The sequence below is a fragment of the Chrysochloris asiatica genome, unplaced genomic scaffold (assembly GCF_000296735.1).
Source record: "Chrysochloris asiatica unplaced genomic scaffold, ChrAsi1.0 scaffold00041, whole genome shotgun sequence".
Classification (NCBI taxonomy): Eukaryota; Metazoa; Chordata; class Mammalia; order Afrosoricida; family Chrysochloridae; genus Chrysochloris; species Chrysochloris asiatica.
This window is the reverse complement of record NW_006408559.1, coordinates 15,162,970-15,176,978: the sequence shown is the minus strand read 5'-3', so window position 1 is coordinate 15,176,978 and position 14,009 is coordinate 15,162,970. Positions and strand designations below refer to the sequence as shown.

General features: G+C 45.6%; 1 protein-coding gene across 1 annotated transcript in view; it reads right to left on the bottom strand.

Moving 5' to 3' along the window:
* Positions 1-14,009, bottom strand: part of MGAM (maltase-glucoamylase (alpha-glucosidase)) — a 69,814-nt gene that overhangs the window by 1,177 nt on the left and 54,628 nt on the right. The window contains exons 33-44 of the mRNA XM_006861259.1: positions 12,734-12,868; positions 10,996-11,083; positions 10,023-10,161; positions 8,909-9,042; positions 8,749-8,783; positions 8,538-8,654; positions 8,053-8,201; positions 6,682-6,766; positions 6,001-6,008; positions 4,859-4,907; positions 1,694-1,818; positions 768-856 (exon numbers count right to left, since the gene is read on the bottom strand). Coding sequence (XP_006861321.1) covers positions 768-856; positions 1,694-1,818; positions 4,859-4,907; positions 6,001-6,008; positions 6,682-6,766; positions 8,053-8,201; positions 8,538-8,654; positions 8,749-8,783; positions 8,909-9,042; positions 10,023-10,161; positions 10,996-11,083; positions 12,734-12,868 — 1,153 coding nt within the window. The remainder of the gene's footprint in view (positions 1-767; positions 857-1,693; positions 1,819-4,858; positions 4,908-6,000; positions 6,009-6,681; positions 6,767-8,052; positions 8,202-8,537; positions 8,655-8,748; positions 8,784-8,908; positions 9,043-10,022; positions 10,162-10,995; positions 11,084-12,733; positions 12,869-14,009) is intronic.

Here is a 14,009-nt window from a genome sequence, read left to right as displayed (position 1 = left end):
TCTCAGGATAGTTGTCACATGCCCAGTGCTTCCTAGCCACTTGTAGTTCATGGTCCCAGAATTGAACAGGGCATAAAAGTTCTATGCTGTTGTAAGGTTCTGTTGAGTGGGTTCCAACTCAGAGCAACCATCCGTATGAACAACAGAATGAAACACGGCCTGGTTCTGCATCAACCTCATCACTGCTGTGTTTTAGCTCATTGTTGCAATGAGTGCATTGTCAATCCACGCCTTATTTTCACTGATCCTTTACTTTACCAAGCACAGTGTCCTCCTCCAGGGACTGATCCCTCTTGATAAGATGTTCAGAGAACATGAGATGAAAGTATAGAAGTTCTAGCCTCTATTCTATTGATACTGGCCTCCTCCTGGTGAGAGTTTACCAGTTACTGAAAACTCCTAATGAACCAATGCCCAAATAAATAGCACAGTTGAGGAACAGTGTTGTCCTTCTTACTGAGAAAGTATACCATGTCACTAGAGAATTTGCCCTTGATCACAGATCACACGACCTTCTACAAAGAAGCTCTCACCCTGCTGCCTTCAACGGGGGGCTAGACCAGTGGATAGTGGGGAACCATTAAGAGCCAAGCATCAGTGACAGGAAGCAGGGGGCGGTTCTCTTCAGTTGGAACCACACACCTGAAACTAGCCAAGGGATACCTGTTAAAGTGCAAGATTGTTAGATCCAGGAGAGGAAAGCAGCAGGCTTGGAAGACCCCCAGGAACATCCTCAGTGATGCTGACGTGAGTCCAGTCCTACTCACCGATGCTCTGACCATCATCCCAGAAGAGGCAGCCCTCGGCTGCGCCATTCTCATCCAATGCAACCTTGAAGCCCATGAACTTCTGGCGGCTGCAGGGAGGTGGGAGAGTCATGAGACAAGAAACATCATGGGCACAAACCACAGATTTTGATAAAAACATAAAAGTGCCAAAGGGATTTCTTCCTGGTGTAACGTCTGGGCCCTAGGAGTTGTGGGATGATGACCTTGTCCCAGGTCTGTGACCCTCTCACCTCAAGATATCAGGTCAGGCATGGGTGAGTGAGTCAAGCTATCCATCGAGTGGGGTTTTCCTTTAAAACTCTTAAAGAAACTATAAACAAAGTGACTGGGTTCCTTCTTCTTTGTAAGAAAACCCCTGATGTTAGGCTGTATCTTCTTTCCTGCCCTACCTTCCCACACACATTCACAGTGATTCTGTTTACAAATGTTCTAAGTTCTTCAGCTTGTATCTGAGCCTTTGGGATTAAATGAGTAATGCTCCAAGAAATGTGGGTCTGACATGAGACAAACTTGTGTGGTAGTCCCTGTTTGACCACTAAGGAGCTGTGTGGTAGAGAGTAAATTGGTTAATCTCTTGACCTTTCCCCTTGGTAATGTGACATTAGTCATCTTAGCCAAGAGCCAGTGAGAAGCCAGTCTTCTGTTTCAGGGATCATGGGTCTTTCCTGACTGTCCTCCCATTTGATACGTCATGTCTTAGCCCTCTTGTCTCCCAGCTAAGACCTGAAATAGTGAACAACGGTTCAAAGAATGCAAAGAGTTTGAGAAAAGCCAACCCCCAAACCCTCAAAAACTAAATTAAAACCCATGTATCTCATACGGTTGTTATAGGCCCAAAGGTATGGGCATGATGGGTGTCTGAGCAGACTGATGCCAAAGGAAGATCAGCCCAGCCCCACCCTCACCTCAAGTGGGTGTTCTGTGCAGGCTCCTGCCAGGGTAGGATGTAGCCCCCACGCACATGGATGTTGATGTGGTCAAGAGGGGCTGGCAGTGTCTTCCACTCTCCCATGGCATCAAAGGACACACCCTGTGGACCAGAAGAATGTAAGAGATGATGAAGGAAAGAACCCACACTGACACACACAGACAGATAGACACAGACACATATAGACATAGAACACACAGACACACCACACACACAGACATAATGACATACACACATTCTCTTACACACACACACAGATACACACATACATACTAAAAGACAGACCACATACACACTCACAAACACATTCTCTTACACATGTAAGTACACACACACATCCAGACATAAACACAGACACACTACTAACAAACACACACACATATGTAAAGATATATACCACACACACACTCTCATATGTACATACACATGCTTTCACACACAGATATACACACCCAGGGGCCATGTTATACCTTCTACTATAACATCTTGCTAGGGCCTTTGGGGATCCTAGGGTGGATCACCCCCACCCATGTTCCACTGTAATTTCTGTGCCCGAGCACAGCCAGAGAAGACTGGACAATCCTACTCACTCCTGTTGGTCCCACACATCCCACGTGGCTTTGCTATACCTTCCCTTGCACCAAGAGTGCACTTTTGCCCCATCAGCCCTCACTACTCCATCTTCACTCCCAGGAGCGTAGCCAACAACTTCATAGCTTCACAGGAAATGTCACAGTCTGTTAACCCACTCGTCACTGAGAATACCTGCCTTGATGGTTGCTGCTTTTCTCTTGCCTGTGTGGTGGGGAGGTGCTGCCATGTCCCAGCATAAACCCTCCATTACCAGAGGCCACGCTCGCACACTTCCTCTTGCAGACACAGTGCTTCTCCACCCAGGCACCATGGTCTCTTTTGAATGGACAATTCCTTGCTGTGGGTGACCATCCTGTGCTCTGGGATGTTTAGCAGAATCCCTAGCATCTACCTACTTGATGCCACTACCTTCTCCCCCAATCCTCTCTGACAGGCAAATGTCCTCTGGGAGACAGCACTGCTCGATTCCATAAACACTGCTCGGGAGGCAGGGAGCAGAACCACAGAACATTCCCTCCCTCCAGATCCCTGTCTTTGATTCCACAGATGTGGTGTAGGAGGTAGAGGGTGGCAGAAAGAAGCATTGGCACAGGTACCACCTTCCCCAAGTGGACCCTGATTCCTGGCACTGCCACGAGACTCTGTAATCTAAGGCCCACTTACCACAAACTCAGTGACAACTCCAAGTGACCCCATGTCTGTCAGAGTCCAACTCTGCTCCATAGGACTTTCAACGGTTGCTTTTTTCCCCTAGATGGATTTGAACCATCGACACTTCTATTGGCAGCTGAGCACACTGACCATTTGCAACACCCATTGCCATTGGCTCAATTTTGACACTTGATGACCTCATGTGGCCGAGTCACAAGTGTTCCTTAGGCTTTTTCTGACATAATCTCTATAGAAGCAGAAAACAAGGGTTTTCTTCCCAGGTAACTGTCAGTAGGTTTGAGCCACCAAGGTTTGGGCTAATAATTGGCAACAAATCATTAGTACCACCTAGGGACCTAAAAATTTACTGTCAGAGTTGTTCAGTGCCATTACGTCAGTTCCCATTCATAATGACCCAGTAAAATTTACAAGGAGCAGATAATGGGTTTGAACCACCCACCTTGTAGTTATCAATCCAGTATTTATTCTATAGCACCACTTACTACAGTGAGTAAAATCACTTGCCATAAACTATATCATACAAAACTCCTAAAACGCAGACAAATTGTCAGTATGTCCTCCAACAATACAATCAAGGCTACAGAATCTTACATCTGACTTTTATCCATCACCTCAAATAGTGATGATGTAGGAAAAATATCATTTCACCAAAATTATTCGATCTGTATTTATTGTTGTTGTTAAGTGCCATAGAGTCGGTTTCGACCCAGAGCCACCCTGTATAGGGTTTCCAAGGAGCAGCTGGTGAGCTTGAACTTCTGACCTTGCAGTTCAAACAACTTTGCAGTCTGGCGCATTAACCCACACCGCCACACCAGGACTCCTGTATACGACACTATATAAAAATCCGTATTGGAGAAAGGCTCATTAACAACCTGTGATATGCAAATGACATAACCTTGCTTACTGAAAGTGAAGAAGAAATTAAGCTCTTATTGATGAAGATCAAGGGCTAAAGTCTTTCTTCATTGTGAATTACACCTCAAAAAAAAAAAAAAAAAGTCCTCACAACTGGACTAATAAACAACATTACAATAAATGCTGACAGCATTGATGTTGCCAGAATTGCATTTTACTTGGATGAACAATTAACATCCATAGAAGCAGCAGTCAAGAAATCAAGTGACAGATTACATTGGACAAATCTGCTGCAAAAGACCACTTTAAAGTGTTCAAGAGCTAAGATGTCATTTTAAAGACTAAGATGCATCTGAACCAAGCCATGGTCTTTAAAATTGTCTCATATGAATGTAAAAGCTGAACTATGACTAAGAAAGACCAAGTGCTTTGAATTTGGCATTGACAAACAATACTGAACAGAAGAACAAAAGAATCTATCCTGAAAAAAAAAAAGTACAGCCAGAATGCTTCTTATAAACCAGGATGGCAAGACTTCACCTTTGGACACTTACCAGGAGTGACCCATCTCCCAGAGAAGAACGTTATTATGCTTGGTAGAGAGTCAGAGATAAAGAGGAAGACCCTCAACATGATGAGTTGTCAAGGTGACAGCAACAATGCCTCCAATATAACAACAATGTGAAGAGGACACAGGACCGGGCAGTGTTTCGTTCTGTTGGACACAGGGGCACTAGGACTGAGAGTCAGTTTACCAGCTTCTAATAGCCACAACAAGGAAAAATAAAGACTAAGACATAAAGAACATCAGGAGGAGTCAGATCCCGGAGAGGGGCTGTCTGTGTTACTTCACAGCAAGCCCATGAGGGATGATGAGCTGTGACCCATCTGAAGATGAGAAACTGAAGCTGAACCAAGACCACTCATCAGGTGAGTTTAGAGCTAGAAATTGTCCTGAAGTCTGTCTTTGTACTCAACCGCCATGCTCACAGGTTGTATAAACAATTGGAACACTTACCGTGTAATAATTGTACCACCGAGCTCTAGGGAAATACGCACTGACATTTCTGGCATTCTAAAATGAAAGGAAAGCAGGTGAGCACTGTAGTTCTGTAGTCTAAGTCTGAGATGCCGGTTTGCATAGGAACAGGGTTGGAATGAGAGTTCTGGCCTTGAACCCACCTTGCCTCCCCTCCCCCCCAGAAGCTATCAGTGAGGAAACACTTTCCTTTCCCTCCCCTTCTCTAACAGGGAAGACTTGCCCACCCCAAACCGGGTACTTCCTTCCATAGGCCCTTTGCCACCCAAGACTTTGAAAGCAGAAGCCACCATTGGCTCATAGGTCTCCCCATAGCCCCCTGTAAAGAGCCAGACTGAGGTTGGGACTGGGCCAGGAAAAAGCTGTGTATGTGTTCCAGTGTTCATACTCCTGGTGTGATGCTGTAGAATAAGCACTCAACTTTAAGGTTGGTTTGAACCACAAGGATGGCAGTTCAAACTCCTCAATCACTCCTCAGAAACCCTGTAAGAATCGCTGTGAGTCAGAACAAATTCTATAGCACTTAACAACAACCAGCATTCAGATGTCAGAAAATATGAAAAGTGCAGCAAAACTGTTGGCCAAAGGTAGTTAGTTAGTTGGTATTTTAAACAGAAACCTAGTCCTGATGTGATGCTGTAGGATAAGCACTGGACCATAAGGTCAGTTTGAACTGCAACAGCAGTGGTTCAAACCCACCAGCCGCTCCTCACAAACGCTATACAGGATCATTATGGGTCAGAAATGACTCCACGGCACTTAACAACAACAAATCATCAACCAAGGAAGTAAGGAGAGAACCTACTCTATGTAGAGAGGTATGCGTGTGTGTGTTAGGTGCCGTCGAGTCGGTTCTAACTCATAGTGACCCTGTACAAGGCTGCCGAGGAGCTGCTGGGGAGTTTGGACTGCTGACCTTGTGGTTCAAACTGACCATTTCATTCAGTGCTTACCCTACAGCACCACACCAGGACTCTAGGTAGAGAGAGGAAGAATCTGATGTAGGCATTCATTCTACACAGTTTTGTTTTCCAGCCCAGAGAGGGCTGTGATGAATATATTATATACTCTAATGGACCCCGCACTCCTTACTCCAGTGAATGGAGAAATGACTCTATCACTGAATGTACTGTTGTTGTTGTTGTTGTTGTTGTTGTTGTTGTTGTTGAGAGTCATTAAGTCCCTTCCAACTCATAGTGATTCTGTATAGGATTTCCAAAGAGCAACCGGTGGTTCTCTGACAACCTTGCAATTCCAACAGACCTGGTGGTCGAGTGCTTATCCTACAGCGCTATACCAGGACTCCATTGAATGTATTGTTATTGTTGTTGTGTGCTGCCAAATCAGTTCTGACCCTGTATAGGGTTTCCAAGGAGCAGCTGGTGGGTTTGAACCACTGACCTTGTGGGTCAAAACAACCTAGTGGTCCAGTGCATTATCGCACAGCACCACATCAGGACTCCATGGAATGCATTTCTAGAGCTTGCTTTTCTTATCTTTAAAATCTACACATTCACTCTGGTTCATAGGACAATTCAGAAGAAATAAACTCCGGTAATGCATTAAATTACTAGAGCATAGTTCATCTCTGAATTGTCCTATGAACCAGATTAAACGCTTTACTAAGGTATATTTTTTCTGAATTGTCCTATGAACCAGAGTGAATGTAGATTTTAAAGATGAAGAAAGTAAGCCCCAGAACACATGAGTGAAACCTTTAGCTCAGAGGAGAGGAAGAAGCAGAAGGAGTCAGGAAGCTCCTTGCTGGTCCCCTCCACCCGTCCGTCTGGGGTTCTACTCACAGGTTGTAGGACAGGACTGACAAGGAAGGCGGGGCCCAGCAGAAACTGAGAGTCTATATTCCAGGTGGCCAGGTCTGACACAAACCTGAGAAGAGAAACCAAGGCACTAGAGTCAGAACTCCCAAAAGGACCCAAGTCAAATTCTAGACAGACTGCCCCAACTTGGGGTCCATTCCAAAATCCAATCTGCCTTGTGTGCTACCTCTCCTCTTCCTCTAGGTACAGTTTAGTCAGGTACATGCGTCACCATTTTCTACATGACCATTATGGGTTGGTTCATGTCCCCCAAAAAGGCATATTGAAGTCTTCACCCCCCAGTATGAAGACAGGAAGTTTGCAGATGTGATTAAGTGAACGTGAGGTCATACCCTATACAGGGTCGCCATGGGTCAGAACCGACTCAACGGCACTTAACAACAACAACAATCCCATTTTGGGAGTCCTGGTGTGGCACTGTGGGTTAATGCACCAGACAGTAAAGCCATTTGAACTGCAAGGTTGGCGGTGCAAGCTCAGCAGCTGCTCCGTGGAAACCCTATACAGGGTTGTTATGGGTCGGAATAGACTCAACAGCACTTCACAACAACAACAATCCCATTTGAGTGGTGTCCTTATTAAGGATAAGAGACACAGAGAGACACTGAGTGAAGATGAGCCATGTGAAGATGGATCTACAGACCAAGGCACACTGGTCAACACAGCAGTTATGAGCGAGCAAGGAACAGTTTCTCTCTCAACAACTCAGGAGAAATCGACATGGCCCTGAACTTGACTCTCAGTTTCCAAAACTGTAAAACAATATATTACTGTCAATATAAGTCAGTCAAGTCATGGTACTTGGTTACAGCAGTACTAGGAAACTAATACAATGTCATGCTTCCCAAACTCCAGAAAAGATTGGATATTCTCATTTATAAATCATGTTTCTTATCCATGGCATATTTTAAATGCAACAATAGCCTTCCTCCCTCAATACCCTCTATTCCTGTCCTAGAATTCTTTTTTTTTTTTTTTTTTGTAACCTGAACTTACGTTGATAAGTCCACATGAGCAAACTCCTACAAGAGATAGGTAGATGTTTGTATGCCCACATAAGTAGTACATTATTCTGTGCTATATTGTGCCAAACGAGTGAAAATAGATGATTGATGCAATGGAAAGTTTATGGCAAAAGGCAATCTAAGACATTAGTGTGATAAGGAAGACCCTTCTCCTTCAGTGGGCTCCATAAGGAATGGGTTGTCCATTGGTCAATGGGACCATATGGAACAGATTATCCAGAAGTCAATGGGACCAGATTATTCATGGGTCATTGGAACCATATAGAATGAGTTATCCATGCATCATTTGGGACTCAGGTAGGACACGCACTCATGGAGGAGTGGTCGGACCACAGTGCTGCCTTCAGCGTGGGCTTTGTGCATCAGAGTGTAGAGGTACGGCAGTAGAGTGTATCTGGTCTGCAGGACACTCCTGGAGATGTCCTCAAAGGTGGTATTCCAGGACACGGGGTCTTGTCTCTAAAGGAGAAAAGAGAGTATTCAGAGTTTGCCCAGGGGACCTTGAATACCTGAGGAAAGGCACTAAAAGATTGTTTCAACTGAAGACCATGCACAGCTAAACCACCATCACTGTAATACTACTCAGAGAGCATTCTTGAAATCTTGAGAGGGGTCACTGAAGCCCTACGTAGAAAGACTGAGGGACCAGAGAACACTGGGGATGCAGTCCATGGTGATGTGAGGGCTCTGTGATGTTGAAGATGTCCCCAGGAAACACAGATTTCATTCACTGTAGCTCCACACTGAAAGTTAGTTTATGTAACAGAACACCTGAGGTACGAGTAGATGTCCTACCCTGGTCCCAATGGTATTGTGATTCCTGGAGTAGGGGTAGAAGGCCCCCAGCTGCATCCAGCGAACACACATCTCGTATTCCGCGTCTTGAAAGAAGCCACAGATATCTGCTCCCGTCTACAATAAGATGAAATAACATGAACTTGTTGGTCATTTCTGGAAGGCGTTGCCCATCTACTTAGGGATCTGGAGTGACCCAAGAGGAACTTACATAGGATATGCCAAAGAGACTGAACTCCATCATGCCTGCAACAAGAAACCACATCCATCAGAGGAGGGGTCGGGGGACTCGATCCACCTTCTCCTTCCTCATCCATCAATCTTTCATAGAGGCCTCTCCCTACTCACACCCCCGGAAGAGAGCTCCTCACCAATGATGGATTTCCTCAGCTGGTCCCATGCAGCTGTGTTGTCTCCCAGCCAGTGTCCTCCCCAGCGGCCAGAAGATGGGAAAGTGGAGCGGGTGACGACTATGCCTCGCTCCCCTGTCACCTCCTGCACAGCTCTGGGTGGAGCGACAAGGAGATGGGTGAGGACAAGGTAGTGCAGGTGAGGAAGGGCTACCAAGCTTCCACTCAGAGAGCTATGGTCCCTGGGCAGGGCCTGACTGGAGAGGATGGAACTCAGAGCCTCCCCAGGAGACTACAGGGATAGTGGAGAACATTACTGGGTGGGAGCTTGGGTAGCACAGCGGTTTGCAAATGGTTGGCAGTTCAAACCCACCCAGCAGTTCCATGGAAGGAAATATCTGTCAATCTACTGCTGTTAAGATGACCGCCAAGAAAACTCTGTGGGGCAGTTCGCATGGGGTCACCATGAGGTAGAATTGACTCGAGGGCAGCTCACAACAGCAACACACTCTGCCTCTCACCTAAAACGGGACAAAACCACTAACTGACCCAGTGCTTCTTTTATGTATCTGAGATTTCTCTTTGGATAATTGCTGTGATTCTTCTGGGTTCACAAAATACAACTGTATTAATTCAGGAGAAAACCAATTGGCTATCAAACAAGAATGGCCAGAAACAAGAATCCCCAGAGCGAAGGTCCACTTCTGAAATAAAAGAGAGTGGGGTCCAGCCCTCGAAGTTACAATCACATCCCTGCACTGGGCATTGAACATGCATGAGACTGACTGTTGACTCCAGACCTGGCCCCCAGCATGGCCAACCTCTTGCTGCAGGCCCAAGCTTCCCTGATTCAGCCTCTGTTCTGGCAGTAATGGCAGGACCTGGTGCCATGCTCCAAGCCTGTTTGTTTGACAGAGAGATCTACTGCGTCACCTTTGTGATCGAACTCTCTTTAACCCTTGGCTGACATGGACTGGCACATCGGCTGCGTCACTGGGATAGCAACGATTATGAGATTGGCACAAGAGCAGGTGACACTTTACGTTGTACCTGGAGTTGCTATGAGTAGGAACTGATTGGACCTCACCAGAGCCCTTAGATGGTCATGACCCATGTCCTCCTCTGATGTACTCACTCGTAGGTGGGCCTGGTCTGCGCCCATCCATACAGGCTGTGTACATCGTAGTGCCGCACCAGGGAACCGTCCGCCAGCACCTGCTGACTCTCCATGCACAGAGTCTTGCTGCTCAGGCCCCTGTCCCTGGACTCCAGAACTGAGGGAAAGAGGCAGACATGAAAACTATGCAAACCTACTTTACCCCAGACTTCTCTTCAAGAATCTATGGGCCTCCCTTCCTCCCCGGGCCTGGGAGCCGGCTTCTATCCAGCTGCCATGGGGTCTGCATGTGGGTCAGCCAGCAACACACTGCCCTGCAAGGTCCTCCAGGAGAATGGAGCCAAGGAAAAATTCTTGTGTCCCACACTCTGATCTTGACTCTTGATGTGAAATTATGTCACATGAAGAAGATGCCCCAGCCTCTTTACAGTTCACAAAAGTGAGATTTGGAGTCATGAAGTCATTTACTGAAGGCCATATAATTCAGAAAATGTCCTTTGTCCATTGACTCAACTTTCAACTTCTCACCCATCTGTGTGTGGCCCTTGCATTTCTGTGGGACATTAATGTTGTTAAGTGCCAACTAGTTAGTTCCAACTCATAACAACCCTGTATGGGGTTTCCAAGGAACAGCTGCTGTTTGAACAGCCTACCTATGAGTCAGAGTCCAATGCTGATCCTACAGTGCCACACCAGTAGACATTAATACACACACGAAAAGGCTCTTTAAGAGGCTGGGCCAGAAGCGTGCTGTTGAGATGTTACTACTGCCAAGTGTTTTCAAGCAGATTCCAGAAATTCACCCAATGGAACTAGTGATTCACACACACCAAGTGGGTTAAGGGCTGGAAGTACCTTTGTTTTTGACCCCAGTAAACCACTGCACCAGTGTGGATGAACCCGAGAATCCGGGGTACACCAAGCCGCTAGGCTAACACAGGGTCCCCCTCCTTGTGGCCAAGCTGAGTCATGGAGGGGTCAAGGTCCTCACCCGGCATGTATGGAGGGTGGTTCAGCGTGGAATCCTTGCAGCCTGGGGGGACGGCTCCATTCACAAAGCTCGAGGGCTCATTCATGTCCTGGAAATGTAAACACAGAGTGATCTTGCTGTTAAATAATCCTGTCAGTTCAAAGACAAGAGTAGTGAACAACATGGTCATCATCTGGCAATATGGCGCCTGCACAGAGGGTCTTGTCAAGTCGTGATGGGGCTGACTACAGAGTTCAGTCAACCAACAGAGAGATTAGCTAGAGGGTAAAAGATTGCCCTCAGTGTAAGGTAAGAACGCCAGTAATCACTCAGGAGCTTTGACAGGAAGGGGACAAGGCCAGGGTGTGTCAGGGCTGCTCCACTCCACTGGGAGGAAGTGAGGCTGTTGCATTGTGGATAATTACTGCCCACATGAATAAAGATTAGTGATATGTATGCTTTGGTACATAAGACGTGGACACAAAATCTAGCCACATGTACACACATGCCACCCTACACATACACCACACACATAGATGCACAGATAGATGATGCCCATTCACACACCCCCACACACCCTACACACATCCTACACATACACCACACACATAAATACACAGATAGACGATGCCCACTCACTCACCCACACACACTCTATACACACCACACACACACAAATACACAGATAGACAATGTCCATTCACACACCCATACACACCCTACACACACCCTACACACATCACACTCACACAAATACACAGATAGACAATGTCCATTCACACACCCATACACACCCTACACACACCCTACACACATCACACTCACACAAATACACAGATAGACAATGCGCATCCACACACCCACACAATGCCCATCCACACATCCACACACCACACACACAAATACACGGATAGATGGTGCCCATTCACACACACACACACATACATACACACACCCTACACACACACACACACAAATTCACAGATAGATAATGCCCATTCACACACCACACACAAAAATACTCAGATACACAAAACCCATCCACATGCACACTTATATACCTACACACCATGTACACACCCCACATACACACACTACATCGCATGCACAGATACTCAAGGACAGGCAACATTCATCCACATGTACACACATACACATATACCCCATGTACACGCTCCACATACACACACACTCCACACAGATGGACACAAAGGCACCATCCATCCACATGTACATGCATATACATATGTACTAATACCACACAAGCTCCCCATATACACACTACACACAGATACACAAAGATAGCCAATGTCCATCCACATGTACACACATAGACATATATTCCCAACCACATCACATATCCACACCCCTGAAATACACACTTCATACACACACACCACACACATATAGAAAGATAGGTAACACCCATCCACAGGTACACATTACAGATACCACAAACAAACATACACTTCACACACACACTACACACAGATACACAACGATAGCAGTGCCCATCCACACATATATACACATATACCCACTACACACACAACACATACACACAAAGACAGGCGACATCATTCCACATGCAATTACATCCACACATACAGCATGCACACACACCATACACGTACTACACACACACATCACACCACACATAGATACATAGAGATGCAATGCCCATCTATACATGCATACACACCACACACTGCACACACACCACAGACACACACACACTGTAAATACACAACACACTTACAATCCATATGCCATCAAACTTCAAACTTTTATCTTGATTCTGTGGGTTGGTGTACATCTCTTTCAATTCTGTCTTCCACCACGTGACAGTTGAATTCCGGAAGAAGTCTGGGAAGGCCACATAAGCTCGATATTGCTGTAAAATAATAAATATAATCAGTTGTCCTAAACAAATATATTAGAGAGCAGACAGGAATTTACTGAGAACACAGCTGTGCGGAGTCTTATATATGTGGTGCTTGGTATCTGCGCAGAACCAAGTCACGTTTCCTGGCATAGTAGACGTGCATTGTGTATGTGGGAGAAAATGTGGTACCGGTCACGTGGCTACACATCTTTCAAAGCCCCCAGAGACTGTTTTCCTCCTCTTGTCAGCAAGACTGGTTAACTATCTGCACTGTGAATCCCCATCTCATCCCTCAACTCCTGCCCCACTATTGATTTCTTAAGCACTCATAAGGGACAAAGTCTGGGTCAGGGGAGCCCACACTTGAAAGGCAAGCACAGGGTGTCCCATGTAGAAAGGAACATCCCGGGCCCCTCTTGTGTCATTGCACTGGAAATGTGGGTGCACTTAACAAAGGAGAGGTAACGTTTCAAACTGTGATATTAGGATATCAAATATCATGTGCCATACTTTCTTTACTTATGTAATCACATAGGAAATGTAGTTAGAGGATTAAAGAGGAGTTTCTGCCCACACGTCTTGTCACCGTCCCTCCTATAATAAAATCCACATCTTTAGTTTTTAACTCGAAAAGCAGAGCCAGTGTACAACTCCTTAGCTAGACTGTAAGCTTTTTGATGGTTCTGATTTCTCTTTAAATTACCCAAAGTGCTTACATGAACTCGATAGAAAGTAAATGCTCAGTGTATGCTTGTGAATTCAAACCTCCATTGTTGTTTTTCTTAAGTCTAATCAAGTCAGTTCCAACTCATAGTGACCCTATGCATAACCCTATGCATAACAGACCCTATGCATAACAAACCTTATGCATAATAGACCCTATGTATCACAGACTCTATGTATAGCAGACCCTATGCATAACAGACCCTATGCATAACAGACCCTATGTATAACAGACCTATGCATAACAGACCCTATGTATAACAGACCCTATGCATAACAGACTCTATGCATAACAGACCCTATGTATAACAGACCTATGCATAACAGACCCTATGTATAACAGACCCTATGCATAACAAACCTTATGCATAATAGACCCTATGTATCACAGACCCTATGCATAACCCTATGTATCACAGACCCTATG